The 19,756-nt window shown below is 42.8% G+C and overlaps 1 protein-coding gene across 3 annotated transcripts in view; it reads left to right on the top strand.

Annotated features, from left to right (window-relative positions):
- Positions 1-19,756, top strand: part of CMC1 (C-X9-C motif containing 1) — a 70,525-nt gene that overhangs the window by 50,253 nt on the left and 516 nt on the right. For all 3 annotated transcript variants that reach the window (XM_064496817.1, XM_031469803.2, XM_064496816.1), the window contains one exon: positions 17,646-17,736. In XM_064496817.1, the coding sequence (XP_064352887.1) occupies positions 17,646-17,736 (91 nt within the window). The remainder of the gene's footprint in view (positions 1-17,645; positions 17,737-19,756) is intronic.

Genomic DNA, 19,756 nt, shown 5'->3' with positions numbered 1-19,756 from the left:
TGATCCTTAAGAAAACTACGGATAAATTGTTCAGTAAAAATGACCTTAATTTGATACGTGCAGTTTCTCTCAAGTGTGCTTGTTTTTTTTAAGTTGGGGTTCATTTCTTTTTGAAGGAGGGAGATTTCCTTCCCTGTAACTGGGAGCAAGTAGTTGAGAGGCAGACGAATCCGCAGTGGAGGCAAAGGCAGCCGCTGGATTCATTTTGAGATCTGCATAAAATCCAGGACCAAGTGGGCTGGGAACAGACTGGGAGAAACCTGAATTCCTCTCCCTCCCAGCTGTTGTAAGACTTCACAGCCCAGGAATTATGCATATATTCAGTTAACTTGAATGTGACAGACACGGCCCATGATAATGTCATGGCGAGACTCCTTAGATGGTTGGCTGACTACGACTCTAATCATGTAATATTTTATCTAAAACCAGAAGACCCAGGAAATAAGTTCCGTTTGACATTAAAAAATATGATGAGCCTCTAGTTTTAAAGTTTGTATATTTTGAGAAAGCTCTTTTTAGCTTAATGTCAGCAAAGCAGCTGCTGTTTGAATTTACTTTGTAAAACACTGAATTATTCATTTCCATAAACAAAACTTCCTCAGTAATTACTTAGCATTAATTTATTTCTCTTTATTTCAATCAACCCTGTTGACATTCTAGTTTAAAATTAAAAATATTCTTTGTGGATTCTAACAAGTAAGACTCTGTGACAGCCACTTTCTCCTCTTCTAGGGCAGACACTTTCCAAATACTTTTTCACTGTTATATTTTAAATATTTTATGTTTTAATTTAATTTTTATTGGTTTTTTATTTTAATGAAACTTACTAATAAAATATAGGCCAAAAGTAAAATCCTTCTTCAGCGGTGTCTTACATAAAGTAGCTTCTTAAGACCAAGCCACGTGTTTTTGACCTGTTAGATTTCGCCATAATGCTTTCTTTACGCATGTAGTATAATCCACAGCTGCTGTATTGGATTCTGACAGTGGAAAGTTACTAGCAACATTTAAAACAGTTGTTCATTTCATCACCTGTACTCACAGGCTGTTTAGTGGCCTATTTAGGAGGAGAAAGGCAAAGATTGTAGTTTTACATTTCCTGGGACTCTTCCGTCCGGCTTTGCCAGTGTGGGACAGTCCTGTAAGTCCTCTGCTGCCTCTCTGGTGGCTGCGGTGAGCCCTTCCCTCCACCTGCAAACCATTTTTTTTTTAATTGAGTTATAATCAGTTTACAGTGTGTCTATTTCTGGTGTACAGCACAATGCTTCAGTCATACATAAATATACATATATTCACTTCCATATTCTCACCTGCAAACTCTTACATTAGTTACTGCACTTGCCCCCTTGGTGGTCAGCCTGCCCCTGCCGTGTGATGTTTGGTGTCCTTTTGCCACGGTGTCTGTCCACTTGAATGTATGTCATTGCCTTGCTGTGCCATTGGAAACCCCTTGAGGGCGGCAGACAGACCACTCGTTAGCTAGTCTGATTATTTAATCAAGGAGGTAAAGAAAGGCCTTGCTTATTTCTTAAAGTAGTATCCACTCAGATGAAACAGTGCTTCTTGGCGCACACATTCAGAGAGGTCCAGCAGCTGACGGAGATGCCAGCCTTCAGGGAAGGGCCCCGTTCGGTTCCCTGGGGTTGGTTCCTGAAAGGCAGTAACTGTACTCCATCCGCCATGACTGAACTGGCCTTGCAGGACCACAGAAAGGAGGGGACCTGTGGGACTGGGGGTCGGGGCTTCAGAGCTGGGACCATCCCCAATGAATTCCTCTGCTTCTGGGGCTGTGATGTGACTTAGAGTAAATAGGAGACCCTGCTCTGGGAGTTGTCAGATGACTGATGGTAGGTTTTGGAGGGCACACCACACATGCGTGGTTACTCCAGAGGGGAAGGGTTCTAGGAAGACTGGCAAGCTGGACACGGGCCTCAGCCTTTAGTTAGGAGCCACTGTGCACACAGACGTATCTCCTCTTCCCTCTGCAGGGTGTCTTAGGAAACAGTTAACTAAGCTACTTAAAATTGTGAGGTTTTACCTAAAACAAACATACTAGCTTTGAAAAAACATGAATCCTCGGATCTGGCGGTGCTGTTTCCATTCCTACAAGGCAGACAGTGATCTCGAATAAAGTGACAGCTGCGCCTTTAGACATGGGGCCTGTGCACCAGCTCATTGGTCTTTGTGCTTACAGTGTGATTTTTATATATGTATAAAACATTTTGTAATATACATATATTTTTAATATATATGATATTTTTAATGTATTATACTATATACTTAAAATATATAATATATAATAAGATATATATCACATATACTTTATATAATATATAACTATAACATGTTTTGTATATTATAAAATACTTTATGCATATACTTATATATTTGTTTTTATTTATATATTTTTATTTTTACTTCTGTATATATTTTTATATATATTTTTTATTTCTGTATATTTTTATTTATATATTTTTATTTTTTATGTATTTTTATTTCTGTATATTTTATTTATATTATAAATATATTTTATATTTATATTTATAAAATATACTATATTTATATGTAAATATATTTTATAAATATTTTGTATGTATATAGTATTCATATTAGAGAAATATTTCCCCTGAAATATGCTTCAGTCATAAGACAATCAAAGTGAGATGTCTGTGTGGGTCAAGAAAAACAGGGCAGAGTCTTTGGTGAGACTGAAGGCTACCCTTCTGTGTAGAACATGCTGACAGCCCAGCCTCCACGCTGCACGGGCAGCCCCAGTCTCAAATTCTACGTCTTTGGAGACTATCATATGGTAACAAATGTCGATTTTCATGCCCTTAGTATGGTCTATAGGTAACTTCTATGGCTGTTTGTCATAGGATATGAATTTTGGAAATCTAAATTTCTGGGTTAATTTACAGAATTCTTTGGTTCCTCCTTTTCTGTGAAGTGATTTATCTAAGACACTAGAAAAGGCACATCTAAGGTAACAGCTAAAAATTATTTAGTAAGTGGTAATAACCTACTTTGTGAGGTTTAAAAATATATATAATAAATATATACTTCATATATTTTATAAAATATGTAATTTTTATACATATAACATATAATATAATAAAATATTATATATTACAAATAATGTATGTAATAAATATATGTAGTGAGCAATGTTCGGCATACAGTAAGTACTCTAAATTGTATTGTTATTTTCGATCCTAATAAATAGTGCTTATAGCTGTGATTTTGCTTTCTTAAATCTGTGGTTTAAGATTTGAAATTTTTTTTGTTATTTTCATCTGAATTGTTGAGTTTGCTACAAGCCAAACAGCAGTCTTCTATTCGGTCAGTCCCGCAAATGCTTCTGCTTTTCTTTTCTCCTCCATGTTGGATTGGCAGAGGGTTAAGGACTGAAAGGGGAGGAGAACCTCCTCCTGGTTCTCTTGAGCAGTCTAAGTTACAGATACATCAGCCTTTTGTTAATTCGGGATTCAATGCCCTTCACCCTGCGGGGCAGGGCTGGGTCAGCATGTCCTGCTTTTTCTGGAAAAGTCATAGACGTAGTTTGGTTGTTTTCAGGTGTCTGAGAGCTCCTTGGAGGTGGCAGTGCTGGACAGAGGGTGACCTCTGTTTGTCTTCTTTGCCCACCTCGTAGACGTCTGCGCCCAAAACAGGATTCCTCTCCACGAGTGATGAGTCCTTCATCGAGGCGCACGTCTAACTGCGGGAGCTGATAAATAGCGAAGTTTGTTCTTTTAAAGAAGTCAGGTTTCTTGTATGTCAATTTTCTATTTGCCCTGTGTAAGATATATTTAATTACTGTATTCCATCTCTGTGTTCAAATTAATCAGACCCTGCTACATATCGGTGCTCAAATTAGAATAATTCTTTAATCAACTGTGTTATCCATGCCATGGTAGACTAGAATAGAAAAGCTAGTCTTGGCATATTGAAGATGTGTGCATTTTATTTCCTATTGTAATTTAAAAGTAAAATCAGAAATATTGATTTCTACTTGACTGGAGAGATGATTTAGTTTGAATATCAGTCTGATCTTAATCAGGTGAGAATTAATTGAGTTGGAGGTATTAGATATTCAGTGATGTTAACTGAACCATGGTCAATCTAGAGAGAAGCTTTCTTTTGTACTATGTCAGAATTCTCAAATAGCTCATGCACCACCATGTAGAAGAATCGTGTTCATCCCTCCACCTCCTTGTCTCATTAAATGCACCACTAAATTCATTCTGTACACAATCTAATCTTTAAAGTAGGAAGCTAATAAATCGCCACTTAATAGAAAATTAAAAGCATAATAACTTGGTCATAAATGCTATTATTGTCAGAATTTCATAATGAGGTATTTTCTAGTACCTAATTTTAAAACCGAGTGATTAAAACCTCAGCTTTTCATGCATACCTGGAACTTAAAACAAAAGTAAAACTAAGATTTTTTTTTGAATATTCAACATCTCAAGAATAAAGTGAACAATACAAAGTTATTTTAATGTTTATTGCCAGAAATCAAAGTAGAGTGTGTAGCATTATACTGGTCTGAAACACGGCATGGGTTTTTATTTATTTTAAGAGTGTGACAGCAATATCATAAGTGTTGTGAAAATATAAATGGTGAGATAACACCTCCATAGGACTTGCTCCTCAGTAGTAAAATTGTAAAGTCTTTAAATAAACTGCGGCCAGAACTGAAAGGAAGGATCTGCCTGGTTAACTCAGGACACTACACTCATTAAATGTCTAATTAAATTTAGCATGACATGTCTTTTATTCTTTTTCCTTCTTTAAAACTGAGACTTTGGACCCATTTGTTAGCCAGGGAGCACGTGTTATCCTTGTCGGATCTCTTCCATTGGCAGCTGGTGTGACCATGTTAAATGAAGAGAAAGACAATGGTGTGACTTGACGGTGTCCTGTCACCTTGGGAGAGTGCTTCCCTGGGCATTGGTACGCCGTGCAGCTCTCAGTTTTGCAAAAGGGAGTGTTTAGGTTTGCATGTGAGAACAGGTAGCATTGGATAAAATTAAGCCATGGGTGCAGGAGTGTCCCCAGTGAGATCAGGAGCGGTTCCCGCCCTGCGTTGCTAAGCAGCAATTCAAGGAAAGGGTTGCTGAAGGAGGGGAAAAAATGAGAGATGACCTTTCTGTGCATCAAAGCCACGGCTCCTCTCTCCTGGGCTGCCCCCTCCCCTCTCCTCCGTCCAAGACTATTGCTGTGTTTTCTTTCTTTCTTTAAATTACATTTTGTAAAGGTGACTCATGCACAAACTGCCAGCATGCAGTAGAAGTGTATTTCTTCAATCTTTTCTCGCAGACCCTGAGTTTTCCTCCTGAGGCATCAGTGGACGTATGTGCGCTTGCGTGTATGTGTGTGTGTGTGTGTGTTTGTGTGTGTGTGTGTGTGTGTGTTCACTTTGAGTCGTGGAGACCATCCCCTGTCCCTGCACTGTCTTTAGTGGCTTTTGGATGGTGTTTTGTGGTGTGGTGTTTCTACTTTGGCTGTTGGTGTGACTGTGATGGATTAAAAGAAAACTGATTAACTGCCTTTTAATGGTGCCACAGAATAATTTTTTATGACGTAGAAGTATTTGTTGCTTCAGCTAAGAGAAGACAGGATGTGGAATGGCTGGTGGTACACCAGCCTCTTCATGATTCTCTACAAACGATTCTTGTTAGATATTGATGTATGTATTTATTTTGTTAAGAGGGACACAGCCATGGTTATTTGTATATTTGAATTGCCTGCTGTGTTTGGATATGAAAAACTTACTGTCTCTTTGAATGCCGCCTTTTAAGGGACATGCCAAGCTGTTTCAAATCCTTTGTAAATAAATTTGACAAACCAGCAGAGTATGAGGAGGGTGACCCGGTTTTGTCAATAATCTGGAAACCGTATCCAGCGAGGAGGGCGGAGCAAGTGTTCACACTGGCTCTGAACCAGGACGAGGAGAAGATAGGAATGGGATTTCGTATATATTTGATGATGAGGCAGCCACAGACTTAACTCTAGGTTTTTTTCAGGCTGTAAATTCCCCCCCCCCACCTCACCCCACCCGAGCATGCATGCGTGCACACGCGCGCGCACACACACACACACACACACACACACACACAGTGGAACTGGCTACCGTGTAAGACAAGGAATTTTCTGTAACCGCAGTGTTTACACAGTGAGATGAACTAGAAAGGACGTTATGAATGGAGTAAGGGTCAGATTAGTGACCTCGGAGGTCCTGCCTGCTCTCACCATTCCCATCCCACAAGTCTAGACCAAGGCCTTTCCTGGACCCGCCGTGAGTGGCGGTTAATGGTCTCTCGTGGCCCACACTTAGGCCCAGAATAGGCTGTCAAACCACCTGCAAGAATGAAAAACTGCAGTATAGGTTAGTCCACTGCTTACATTACCAGCATTATTTAAAGCACTGCTGCTTCTGTGTGGTCCCACTTCTTGCTAGGGGATGGCAAGGAGGCCCAGAAGGCTCCGTGGTCGGAAGTGTGTCAGCTTCTTTGTTGGTTGCTCTGATCTGTGTGTGTTAGCGAGTAGGTGTTTAACTTCGGAGGCTGGAGGAGGGAGCAGAGGGGAACGTGTAACACAAAGGTGGCAGGAACCAAACTCGTCCTCTTTTATTTCTCTCTTTTCTACTGAAGTACAGTCAGTTACAATGTGTCCATTTCTGGTGTCCAGCGTCACGCCCCAGTCATGCACACTTGTGTTTTTCTTGCTTTGTCACTGTCCAGATCCTCCACCTCTGTCTTGATTAATAATGCCCATGGGTTCTAATATTTGGGGCGCCTTAAAGCCTCTTTTACATGTAGACTTTTTTTCAAAGACGGGGTGATTTGGTACTTTCCTCGGCCACACTAGGTTGTGCTAATGTCTGCCTTTCAAAGTCTGATAGCACTTAAAATCCGAAACAGAATTTGTTGTTTCGTTATATACTGTTTGAAGAAGCCACTTTCTAGCGGGTAAGATCCTTACTTTAAATATTCAAATATATTTGATAAGAATTCTGGAAGACGAGGTGTGCACCCAGAGGGTGAGGTGTCTGATGTCATTTTATTTTAGACGATTGCTAAGAAGATGGGAGCAGTGAGCTGTGTCTTCTTTTTATCCCATGGTAGGGATGGGGTGTGCTGAGCCACCCTGGGTCTCGGCTGTGACCTCACGCGAGATGCCTGGCAGGGGCTTCCTTCTCCTGTGCGCCTGGGGATTTCCGCTGGGTCTGGAGCTTTTTCTGATGGTGGAAAGGAGTGAGTGGGATTCCACAGTAGTTCCAAGTGTTTTTTTTGTTTGTTTGTTTGCTTTGTTTTTTTTTTGAACTAAAAAGGCCTGATTCTAGGCCAGTCCTTGCCACATTGTGTGTCTTAGAAATGTGGTGTAATCTCCTGAGAGCTCAGTGTCCTCCTCTGGTAAATGAAGGTGATAGTAGTGCTTATCGCCCAGGTTCTGTGAAGTTCATGTGAGCTAACAGAGGACTCGTTATAGTGCCTGGTACGTAATTAATGCTCAGTATATTTCAGTTGCTGTCTTTATTTATTTTTTTTATTGTGGTTACTGTTAACACCTTTAAATACATTGCAAGAAAAAATTATGAAGTTACATGGGAAAATGGTAAAATGAATAAAAAGGCCACCTGAAATAAGACAGTTTATTCCAATGGAGATATGAGTTAAGAGCCACTTTGAGGGGAGAGGGTATAGCTCAGTGGTAGAGCACATGCTTAGCATGCACAAGGTCCTGGGTTCAATCCCCAGTGCCTCCGTTAAAATAAATAAACAAATCTGCTTACCTCCCCCTCCAAAAAAAAGAAATGAAATAAATAGATAGACAAAGTAATTATATATAATTAATTATAATATAAATTTTATATTATATAATTAACATATAGTAATTAATATACAATCTATTATAATATATAATAATACATAAAATTTTATATTATATAGATAATTATAACATACATTTATAGAATTAAATATAAATATAATTATATATACATATATATAAAATAAAGAACCACTTTTGGCCCTGCTGCGCATTAATGTGGTATTGCCGCCTCTTCTCCATGAACAGACATCACCTCTGTTCCGGGTGCTTCTTGTCAGGATCCCATTGTATTCCATTCACCTTCCATTCCAGCAAGCAGAGATAATGGATGTGAGCAGCTCACCCCAGCCACCTGTCTGCCTCTCACCCAAAGCCATGGGTACTGCCCTGTCCCCCACGGCAGCCATCACACACGTGACTGCTTCACTTAAGTTAATGAAAAAGAAAAATCCATTTCCTCAGAAGGTGCAGAGAACAATTCCATCGTTGCAGAAATACTGGACAACAGAAACATAGTGCCAGCCATATTTATAATTTTAAATGGACAGTAGCCACATTTTAAAAATGTGACACTAATTTTTCAAAGGTAAAATTTATTTGAATATATTTTACTTAATGTATCTAAAACACATACTGTATTTTTAACATGCAATCAATATAAAAACTATGAATGAGATAGTTTACATTACCTTTTCCTTCCTAAGTTTCCAGAATCCAGATGTTTTTCACACTCAGAGCACAATGAGATTCAGACCAGTCACATTTCAGACCTTGCTTGTTAGCCACGTGTGCAGGGTTTAGAGGGTTACACACGCAGGTTGACCAGATGAAAACGCAGCTGTTTGATACTCTCATTGAATTCCTTTGTGCACCTGCCACTGTCTTATAAACACGTTGAAGTTAGGAACCATATTTTATATTTAATGAACAGTTGGTTAAGAAATAACGGTCCTAGAGAGTTGAAAGTACAAGCTGTTTAATGCGTCAGTGATAAGGAGCATTTATTCTAATCCTCTCCATGACCTTCTGTAAATCAAAGATATTTCTGGACAGCAAAGTGACTTAAAATCTTACCACAAAAACTAGTAGGTGATTTTCACTCCTCATCTTAGTAGACGTCTCAGCGGCAGACATAGATGACCCCATCTTCTTTAATCCAGACTATCCTAGAAGAGATAGCCATCTGTGGGTACCTTCATGTATTTTTATATTTAAAAATCAAATTAAAAACTTACAGAAGAACAAAGGGATAGTGACCTTAGAAATTTTAATAATAATCAAACACAGCAAGTCCCAATTTTTATTCCACGTTTCCCTGTTTCGAAAGTTTTTTACTCAAAATGGTCAAAGTTGTTTGAATGCAACTAACTATCCATCATGAGCCTGGGATATATCTGTCTTGTCAGTACCGACTCCTGATTCCAAACACACCTCCAGTCGGTCCCACTGCACCGTCAGGCCTGGTTCTCCGTGTCCTTGCATCTAGAATGCAACATTTCCAAAAATGTTGATGGCTGCTGATGTTTTTGAAGAGAGGATGGTTATCTCTTTTGCTCCATAATTAAACTGTTTTGACTTACACATGCCATACATACCACTTCCTTCTGATCATCTTTGTTTATAAACCAGCCTCTGGCATTTGGAGCAAATACATCTCAGCACAGAAGATGGACGAATACTGCCTTACTTACCACAGTGGGATAGTGCAGGCTCTTTTTAGAGAATGCTGTGTGAAAATCCCTCTTGTCGAGTGACTAATGGGATGAGAATGCCGTGATTCCCTTCTGTCCTTCACGTATGTTATTTGCTCATTAGTTCCTGATTGACGAAGTTCACCTCGGATATGGTCACCTGAAGATTCCCGTCTGGGGCTGTGATTACCCAGCCCCTTCATCATCCTCGGAGCCTAGAGGGCTGCTGTCAGTTCTCTGTGTTCATCTTCTGATTCACCTAATAAGTGTGAGGCATCTGTTAGTCAGTTTCCTTTTTTCCACTATAGGCAGCGTATTAGTTTACAATTGCTGCTGTAACAAATTAGGCGAATTCAGTATCTCAAACAGCGCACATTTATTACATTACAGTTCTGCAGTTCAGAAGTGTGACGTAGGTCTTGCTTGGTTAGAAACACGGTGTTGGCAGAGCTGTGGTCCTTTCTGGAGGCTCTGTGGGAAAAGTCCATTTCTTTGCCTTCTTCAGCTTCTCGAGGCCTGTGTTAGCTCGAGCTGCTGGAACAGAAACCCCATGATGGCTAAGAAACAGCAAAACTTCACTTCTCACAGCTCTGGAGGCTTGACGATGCCCTAGACCAGAGTGGCCAGCATGCTGGGTTCTGGTGAGAGACCTTTTCCCGGTTGCTCGGTGCTTCCTCAGGACAGGAGGGGAGAGAGGAGGGGAAGGGGATCTCTGTTCACTCCTACAGGGGCTTTAATCCCTCTTAGAAGGACTCCACCCCTGTACCCTTTTCATCTTGATTACCCCAAAAGGTCCCACCTCCAAAAACATCACCTGGCAGAGTAGTTGGAGGAGGGGCCGTAGGGTTTCAACATAGGAATTTTGGAGGGAATTTTGGAACCAGCAAGATAACACCTCTCTGACCCTGCTTCCATCATCCTGTCTCTTTCTCTTCATCTTGTGCCTCCCTCTTCCACTTTTAAGGACCCTTGTGATTACCTTTGGGCCCACCCGATAATCCAGATAATCTCCCTATTTGAAGGTGAGCTGATTGGTGACCTTAATGGAATAGATTCCCAGGTCCCAGGGGTTAGGATGGTGGGGGCTGTTACTCTACCTAACATAATCAGAAGGTGAAAACCAAATAATCTCAAATCTCAGTTTTGTTGAAAACATGAAGACTGCTTTTACACATTCATGAACAGTGATGTAATACACCAGGCAGTGCAGTAAGGAAACTGATCACATGATGGTTTATTTCGCTGTTGCGGCCTTCTTCCAGGTGATTCCATCATTTTGTTTTCTTATTATTTGTCATTTTTAGCATAGTTGGGAATAATTGATGAGTCACAATGAAGTCCAGGATGATATAGTAAACTGTTTCAAAACGTAGGAAAAATAAAATCATTAGGAATCTGTATTGTGTCTGAGCCTCATTCAAAGATCCAGTGAACCTCTATGAAATTGCAAGTCAGAAATGAGTTTTGTTGTGTTACAAAATGTTTGTTTTCTTTGGGGTTTTTTTTTGGAAAACCTCTTAAGAAAAAATAAAAATAACAAAATATCCTTAAAATAGTTAGAACCACTCATAAAAGAAACTCATTAATTAAAACTGGGTCCAGCGGATCCCAATTTATATTCTTCTGAGAGTCAGTCACTTGGTTTCCTTGCCTTCTGTGATGCCACAGAGTCCTCCGTGTCTGCCAGTGGCCTCTCTCCGATAGACCCTTAAGTACTGGTCTCCCTCGGGGCTCACCGGGGCTTCATTTCTTTTCATTATTTTTAGTAAGTTACTTCTGTCAAAACAGTATCTTCCGACTTGCCTCAGACCCACACAGCCAAGTGCTGTATGGACAGCCCTGCTTGGATGTTCCGCAGCGCTCCCCCCACCCCACTCTCCCGCCCCCCTGCCTCCTGCAAACACGTCCTCATCCCCCCGCCCTCCCCCGGCTTCTTCCAAAACGAACAGCATCACGTGATCCTTGGCTGGGGTTTTCGGGTCACCGCACATCCTTCCTCCGTTACCCTCGTAACTGGTGATGTCCCCAGCCCTGTCGCCTTTCACCCGTGATCGCCACTTCTCTCCACGGCCGCCCCCTCTGCCCCGGGACCCCTCCCATCCCTTGCTTGGATGATCACACCAGCTTCACACCCAGTCTCTGCTTTCTTTCCACTCCTGCCTCCCCTCCTGCTCGTCTGGTTCTGTGCAGAAGACCCTGCGGTGCCGTTCTGCGGGGTAAACTCCTGAGGGTTTCCATTGCCGTTAGACGAAGCCTAGACACCGCTGCCTGCTTTCCTCCCGCGTCCGCCAACCGCACGTCACATGCACACACGTGCTCGCGCACATGCACGTGTGCGCCCTGCCACTCGACCTGAAAGGTCCCAGCCCTTCACCTGCCCTGCCGCTGCTCCCTTCCCTCGTCCATTCTCCCTCCTCCCCTTCCTCCTCTGCCGGCTCACCAGGGATCATCGCTTGCAAGTGTGGTCAGACCCTCCTGGGTGGTCGTGGAGTCCCGGGTCTGTGCCCCCGCGGCGCCTCCCGCCTCCCGCATCAGAGCAGGTGCCCCACTCCGCCGGCAGCGCCTCTTAGCCGTCTGTCCGCCTGTCGTGTTCAGCATGGAGCCCCCCAGGACCGCGCACAGGGCTGGGTGCAGGGTCAGTACTTGGAAAGTATGTATTGAATGAATACATGATATTTTATGAGCCTATGGATACGTACTGAAAGAATGTATGAAAAAAAGATTAAAGTTTTACTTTATTGAATCAGTTACTACGTGTGAAAGCCGGAATTAACTCATTGGACGGTGCCTGGTTCATAGTAAATTCAAGCGTTAGCTATTATTATCATGAAGGCAGGAATGTAGGTGACTTTTCTTTTTTATTCTACTCTCACAACTTAAGAAAAAAATGAAATATTTACAGTTGGCTCTCTTCTTAAACATTAAGGTGACAGCATGATTTGGTGATTTCCCATCTGCAGTTATTTTCCATTTACCTTTGGAAACGGAAACAGTTTTAAAGATGTGAGTGCAGTGAAGAAGCCACTGTTCCAATGAATGTGTCTCCTGAAAGATGATGTCGCTTCTGGGTGTGAGATTTTTTTTCATCAAATGATTCGTTTTATGGACCTCTTGAAAAATTGTCCATGGAATTTTATTGTTGTTGTTAGAGCAGTTGCTGGCAAATACTCAGATCCACTTTTTTCAACTATATTGAACTTGTCCTAATTAGCCTCTCATCCAGTCTAGAATTATTTATAATGTTTGGCTTTTTTGTAGGTTGGATTGGATTCAGTCTTTTCCAAAAGTCTTATTACTAGCATCAGTGACTCAAAAATTGCGAAGAGATCTACAGTTTCATTAATAAATTTTATAAGCAAATGTACATAAAGTCAGAACTGTTTATAAAATATTTCACATCGAGTTCATGACCTGCCATCCCTGCCATCGGTTATACAGATAATGTGCCTTGTGGCCATGGCTCCCTTAGCTGAGCAGTCGGTAGGAGGAGGGGACACACTTGTCCCGCGTGGTCTCGGCGTCGGGTCAGGGCTTGTCACCCCTCGTGATGAGCCTGGGGAGCGCAGGACCAACGTCCCCCACTTCACAACTTCCCGAAGCTCCTCACGCAGGCAGTCTGCAGGATCCAGGGCTTCACTTAAAAGATAGCTTTTCCTGGGAAAGTTAGTTTTAGATTTTAATTTCCGTTGTAAATTCAAAACTTGCAGACACCTTTGTCCAAAGGAAAAATCTTACTAAAAGTCAACACATTCCCGAGACCTTCCCTAAACTGGATCATTTTCAGTCCTGTGTTTTAGAAACCTCTTCTAATTCAGTAACTGGTCAAAAGCTCGTCTGTGCATTGTTCAAAGTACGTTTCTGTTTTTTATTCTTTTTTTTTTCTTCCATTTTTCAGTTTTATTAGGTAGAATTGTTACAGTTTGCACATATACAATATACTGCATGTAAATTCTGTTTTTATTCTTATCCAGTCCTATATCAGGAAGCGGTTCTATGCTGAAGCTTTCCAGTTGCAGAGTTGCTAATATATTTTGAATTTAGGGTGATTTAAAAATCTGCCCTACTACATTTCTCTCATAAGCAGGACCTCCTAAATGTGTCTCATTTAGATTAAAGTTCCAGATTTAAAGTGGAACCGTTAAGATGGTGGCGTAATCACGGAAATATTACACATAGCTTATGTGTTAAAGTTCTAAATTACAGTGGAATCCAAATAGATCTTTGCTTTTTGTAATGCTGGGAAAAAACAGGTACTGTATAAGTACTTTACTGATTAAGGAAATAAAAGTACTAGAAAGTTAGAAATAAGTACTGTGTCTAAAGATGGTTATGTAAAAATTCATAAGCTTTGGATTTCTTAAAAACTGTTAAGTTAGTGAAGTTTTACAAGGAGTGGTTCTAGTCAGAGACATGGAACATTGGGGAGTCTTTCTTTTAATCTGGTCTGTTTTCAGACTGTCATTGCTCATTGAGAGCTTTAGCTCTAACTGGATGACTGCATTTGTGCAGAATAGTACGTTGCTTGAAACTGACTACGTGAAAAGGGTGAGAGGTCCCGTGCCCAGGGTTTCTACTCCCATGCACAGTGGTGGTTCCTCCTTGGCTAAGGCAGGAAGCCTTCTTTTTGGGGGTTATTTAAATATGAAAATACATTTTTAAAAATTCCATAAATTAAATGAGTTGAAAGCGATGAATTCCAAACCATTATTTCTTTTCCTGCTTTTATACGGGGTTTCCCCAAAGTTTTTTCTTATATAAAGTGGAATTTATACAGACTACTTGTACTTGTTTGCTTTGCCCATTATCTTAGACTAAAGTGAGGAGAAGACTTCACCTCTTTCTGTTTTTCTTAGATTTAGTGGATCCAGATTTTAGGATGCCCAAAGAATATTTTTACCAGTAGTTTATTATACATTAAGTAGTTTCTTTCAGAGAAATGAGGGTTTACAAAAGAAAGAATTTCATGTTGTTTATACTTTAAAGAAAGAAGTCTTCAGTGCTATCTTCAAGCACATTTCTTTAAAGGTGAAATAATTGTTAATAATCTCTCTTACTGCATATTGATACTGTTTTCATTACCTGAAGATATACTTCAGTGAATAAAATGTTATTTTTGTAGCCTTTAATGGTCATCAGGTTGTTTATTATATGGGTGTACAAGCTCTTTAACATTGAAAGACAGAAGCCGTTGAAATCGGGGCTGTTTCGGATACCTTGTAGAAACCGGCTGGCGCTACTGTGAACATGAGCATCGTATGAAAGCGTGCTAATGCGGGATGAAAGAAGGATCCTCATTAAAATCTCGCTGCTAAACAAGTGACAAAAACCTTACCAACAGCTTGAGGCTGCAGGCCAGTCCCGGTCATTCCTGAAGAGATGTGGACAAGTGCGAAGATGCCAACACCTGCCTTTGCTGTCCTGAGAGCGCAAAACGCCGCCTGGAGTCCCTTCCCTTCAGTCATGTTAGGGAAAACGAATCTTAGCATAATCAGTGCCTCGGCTTTCCGTTGTGAATTTCTCAAGTGTGGAAGCACTGGGTTTATTCACTTCGGGAAGTACTTCTGGTAACAGCCATTGTATTGTATCTGTGTTTTCCGGGAAAGGACTGGGGTTCGGTCAACTGGCATATTCTCACTGGGTGAGATTCCTGGTGACCGTTGCTGGGACGCGCGGCGGTGGCTGGTGCGGGGCTCCCGCTTACAGCCAGGCTGCCGTGGGTCACCGCCGTCCGGCGTGAGTCACTCCCGGGCCAGCCGTGTGTTCGGACTCCCGCTGAGGAGTGCCCACGTCTGAGGTTTTCTTTAGGACCATGTTTCTGGGGTCTAGAAAGGCAGAGCTAATACTCGGCTGTAGTGGAACGGCCAGCTGGTGGGACTGCTGTGCGCGCCGGGGTGGCAGTGAGCGGACCTCTGGATGGCCTCGTGGCCCCCCCGCAGGACCTCGGATGAGAACGGGCTGCTGATCAGTCCACCCTGCCCGTTTGAGTTGGGGGGGGGGGTCCCCTGGAAGGATGCGGAGGAAGCCGCCTTGCCCCGATTGCCCCGCACGCCCAGCTCATCCGCGCGGGGAGAACCAGGACACCTGAATAAAAGAGATACCTGATTGGGTCCAGGAGTCGGAGCGCAGGGCGGAACCGCTGAACCGGTGGAGGAGGCGCCCGAGGGTCACGGTGGGGACGGGGCTGAGTTGAGGTCGCCCCTCCGTCCCTCCGAGCGCGCGCGCGCTGCACGCGGTGTGGACTCGCCCGCACGCCCCGCGCAGCCGCTCCGCGGGGTGGGTGTCCGCGCGCATCCGTCTCAGCCGTTTAGCCGGCGTGTGGCTGAAAACCGTCTTTGTTACCTGTTACGTGTCTCCATGGAGACTCCTGAAATCACCTGCTCGCTTTAAGGGGCAATTAAAATGATACTCCTTAGTAACGGAAAGAGTAACGTATAGCTCAAGAAAAGAGGGGAAGCCTGATAATTTTGTACCAAAGGAGTTCTCAAAAGCTATGTAGAAAAAGCATGCATTATTTTTCGCCAGAGCTTCTTTGTGGGGACGATGTCGTGTTGTAAGGTCTGCGGTGGGAATGGGTGGTCGCCTACAGCAGGCTGGAGGCGCAGAGGCCGGGCCAGCAGCCGGGGTGGGGTGGGGCCCATCCGACAGAGTCGCGGGGCCGCTGTGGGCGGGATTTCTGGGTTGGTGGTCCTGAGAAGGCAGGAGACCCAGTGGCCAGGGCAATTTAAAAGGCAAACTCCCAGAATGGAAATTTAGTCAAAAGCTATTTGAATTTCATAGGTGTTTCAGAGTTGACTCAGGAGTGGCATGGGAGCCCTGTTACCCGAAGTTAAGGACCACTGCAGGTTGTCTGAAAGAAGGGGGGACCGTGATGGCGTCAGAAGACCTGCGGAAACTGCCATCAGATGCCCGTGTCTGGGCACCACTCCCCTTTTGCTGTTCCCACTCATTTCTTCTAGAATATCCTCTTTTCCTCTAGAGGCAGACCCTAGAGATACTGCAGGTGTGGTTGCAGACTTCTGCAGTAAAGCCGGTCACACACATTCTTGGGTTTCCTAGTGCACACAGAACTTTGTGCTCACACTGTAGTGTAGTCTGTTTAGTGTGCAGGAGCTCGTCTGAAAATGTACACACCTTAGTTAAAAAAGACTTCATTGCTAAAAACGTGAAGAATCATTTGAGCCTCCAGTGAGTCATAATCTTTTTGATTATGGAGGGTCTGGCCCGACGCTGAGGGCTGCTCACCAATCAGCCTGGGGGTAGCTCAAGATTAGGGTGAATTTCTTAAAATAAGACAGCAGGGATGCCTGCCAGGTCAGTGAATTCCTCCTTTCACGAATGCCTTCTCTGCAGCAGGCAGTGCTGTTGGATGACGTTGGATCCACAGTGGGACTGCTTTCAGAACTGGAGGCCACCCACTCTAACCTGCCACTGCTCTGTCAATTAATGTAATATTTTAAATCCTCCGTGCTCATGTCAACAACCTTCACAGCAGCTTCACCAGGAGGAGATTCCATCTCAGAACACCACTGTCTTTGCTCATCCAGGAGAAGCAGCTCCTCCATCACGATGGAGAAGACGTGAACAGTCCCATCTTCAGCCTCCACATCTGACTCCAGTTCTCTTGTTTTCTCCATGTCTGTAGTTATAACAGTGACATCGGAGATTGCTGATCACAGATCACTGTAACAGATACAGTAATGATGAAAACGTTTGAAATATTGTAGTTGTACCAAAATATCATGCAGAGATGGGAGGTGAGCAAATGCTGTTGTAAAAATGGTGCCTATAGACTTGCTCGATGGAAGGTTGCCACCACCCTTCAATTTGTTAAAAATGTAGTATCTGCAAAACACAGTAAAATGAAGTATGTCTGATTTAGAAATCCTACTTACTCTCTGCATTCTGTGTGTCTGTGAAGCCACTCACTATCTCTGTCCTCTCCTTTCAGATCTACAAAATGAACAACTTTTATTCATGTACATTTTTTTTGTGGAACGTGTATTATGTGCCAAGCACAATCTAGGAAATAGATGTTAAATGAATGAATATTTTAGAGTTGTTAAATTATATTGATGTGATTACAAGTCATTTATTTTCCTTCCAAATTTTTTATTTCAGATTTCACGAAATGTTGCAAGGACTCTGGAGTCCTCATGGTAGTAAAATGCCAGAAAGAAAATTCTGCATTGAAAGAATGTCTAACTGCTTAGTAAGTAGTTCCCTTAGTGTTTGTACTTCTGGGTGTATGCGTGTGTAATATACGTGGTAGGTAAGAGTATGTTATTTGACTCCTTACATGTAATATATTCTGTACTTCCCAGCAAATTCATCATATTGTTGGCTGAATCTAAAATTTCTGTTTGTTAAAGATTCTTCTGAAAAAAAAAAAGCAATACAGTATATTTATGAAGGGTCTTTTCAAGTTAGGTGTGTTTGTCAGCATTTTATCTGCTGATTAGGTCAGTCAATAAAAAGATACAATTTTCACATGATTCAATAAATTCCTTCTCATGAATAGGTTAATCTATAGAATACATTTTAAATGGGTTTGTATTTATCTCTTCTAATGAAAAGGTACTGAATTAGACTTTGGTCAGCCTTGTGATCGTATAATTTAACTCCCAGAAAAGTGGCACTAAATCAAATGAAGGATACCAACGTAAATTTAGATTTTTGAAGTTAAATCATTATAAAAATAATTCTTAAGTATCATGGTCACTGATACTTCATTGTAGTTTCTTGAATCTTCAAGTAACAGTGTGCAGAGTCCTCTGAATGCAGGCGCTTTCCGCTTATCTCCCCCCCCTCCCCCGTTTTTATTAGCCACGTGTGGACAGGCAGTACCTGGCAGGTGGGACTGCTGAGTAGCTGGTGGGTTGTCCCTGAGATCCCGGTTCTGCTGAACCTGCATTACGGCTTTCTGAGCTGGGATCCCCTGGCCTGGGAAGCACAGATGTCAGCGTGGTTTGATTCTTCTCAGGAAGTTAGATCAAAAGAAAGTAGTCATTAGCTGAATCTTTCATGTGTTTTCTTTTTTTTTAATTGAAGTGTAGTTAGTTACCATGTGTCAATTCCTGGTGTCCAGCATCATGTGCTGGTCAGGCATAGACATACATATGTTCATTTTCAGATTCCTTTTCATTAAAGGTTATTACAAGATACTGAATATAGTTCCCTGTGCTCTACAGAAGAAATTTTTTGAAATCTATTTTTATATATAGTAGTTAATACTTGCAAATCGTGAGCTCCCATATTTATCTCTCCACCCCCACCCAAGCATAAGATCGCCTACTATGTCTGCAAGTCTCTCTGTTTTGTAGATGAGTTCATTGGTGTCTTCTTTTTTCTCATACACCTGGATTTATAGACTTTTAGAATACTGGTTTGGAAGACTTAAGGGATTATTTAAACTAATTATAGATGGGGAAACATACTCGAAGTCCACGTGTCTTTTCCCAAGTTAATAATAAAAACAACCCTAATAGCTCCTCTTGTCTAAGAGCCCAGACCTGTACTAAGCGTTTACCCGTGGAGAAGTGACAGTTCTAGTCCCCAGAGCTCCCAAGGGATGTTTAATGAGCAGAGGGACCTCTTAGACGACTGCCTGACGGAATTTGTTAGATTCTCGTTTGTACATTGATTAAAGGAGTTTCCAGCTCGGTTTCAGCCCACGTAGTAACTTGTGAGCCTTAGCTGGGTCAGGCTGCCCTGGAGGAGGCGGCGCCAGCGGGGATCGTGGGGAGGGCGGCGGGCTCGCGGGCCGGGTCCCCGGAGTGGTGGCTCCGCTGCGCGGGGCGGGCTGCGCCTCCCGGGGCGACTGCACATCTCCCCGGCGCCGGGCACGCGCAGGGTGCTCACCCAGTGTTAGCGCCCTTTCTGAATCTGCACTTGCTCTTTGCTAGCCGCTGTTATCTGACTGCAGATGGTGTGAGTATGCGCCCATGCGTCGCCCCCGAGAGACGGGAGAAAACCCCGGGTTCTGGTCCAGGTGGGCGGGCTGGGAGGGGAGAGAAGCGGGGAGGAAGCCACTCGGGGTGAGCGCCCTTTGCGGACAGTAGGTGGGGGCTGTTAGGGAAGAGCTCGACTGGCGTCCAAGTCTGACGCCCGCCAGGAAGACACTGGTCTCGGCTTCGCCCTCCACGCTTCCCGGTGTTCCGTGCGCCCCCGCCGCGCCGGGGCCGCACGGCGCCCACGTGATCGTGACGACACGGCGACTGTCGCGGCCTGGG

Source organism: Camelus dromedarius, chromosome 17 (assembly GCF_036321535.1).
Source record: "Camelus dromedarius isolate mCamDro1 chromosome 17, mCamDro1.pat, whole genome shotgun sequence".
Taxonomy (NCBI): Eukaryota; Metazoa; Chordata; class Mammalia; order Artiodactyla; family Camelidae; genus Camelus; species Camelus dromedarius.
Note: the sequence above shows the minus strand (reverse complement) of the source record. Positions and strands in the feature narration are given on the sequence as shown.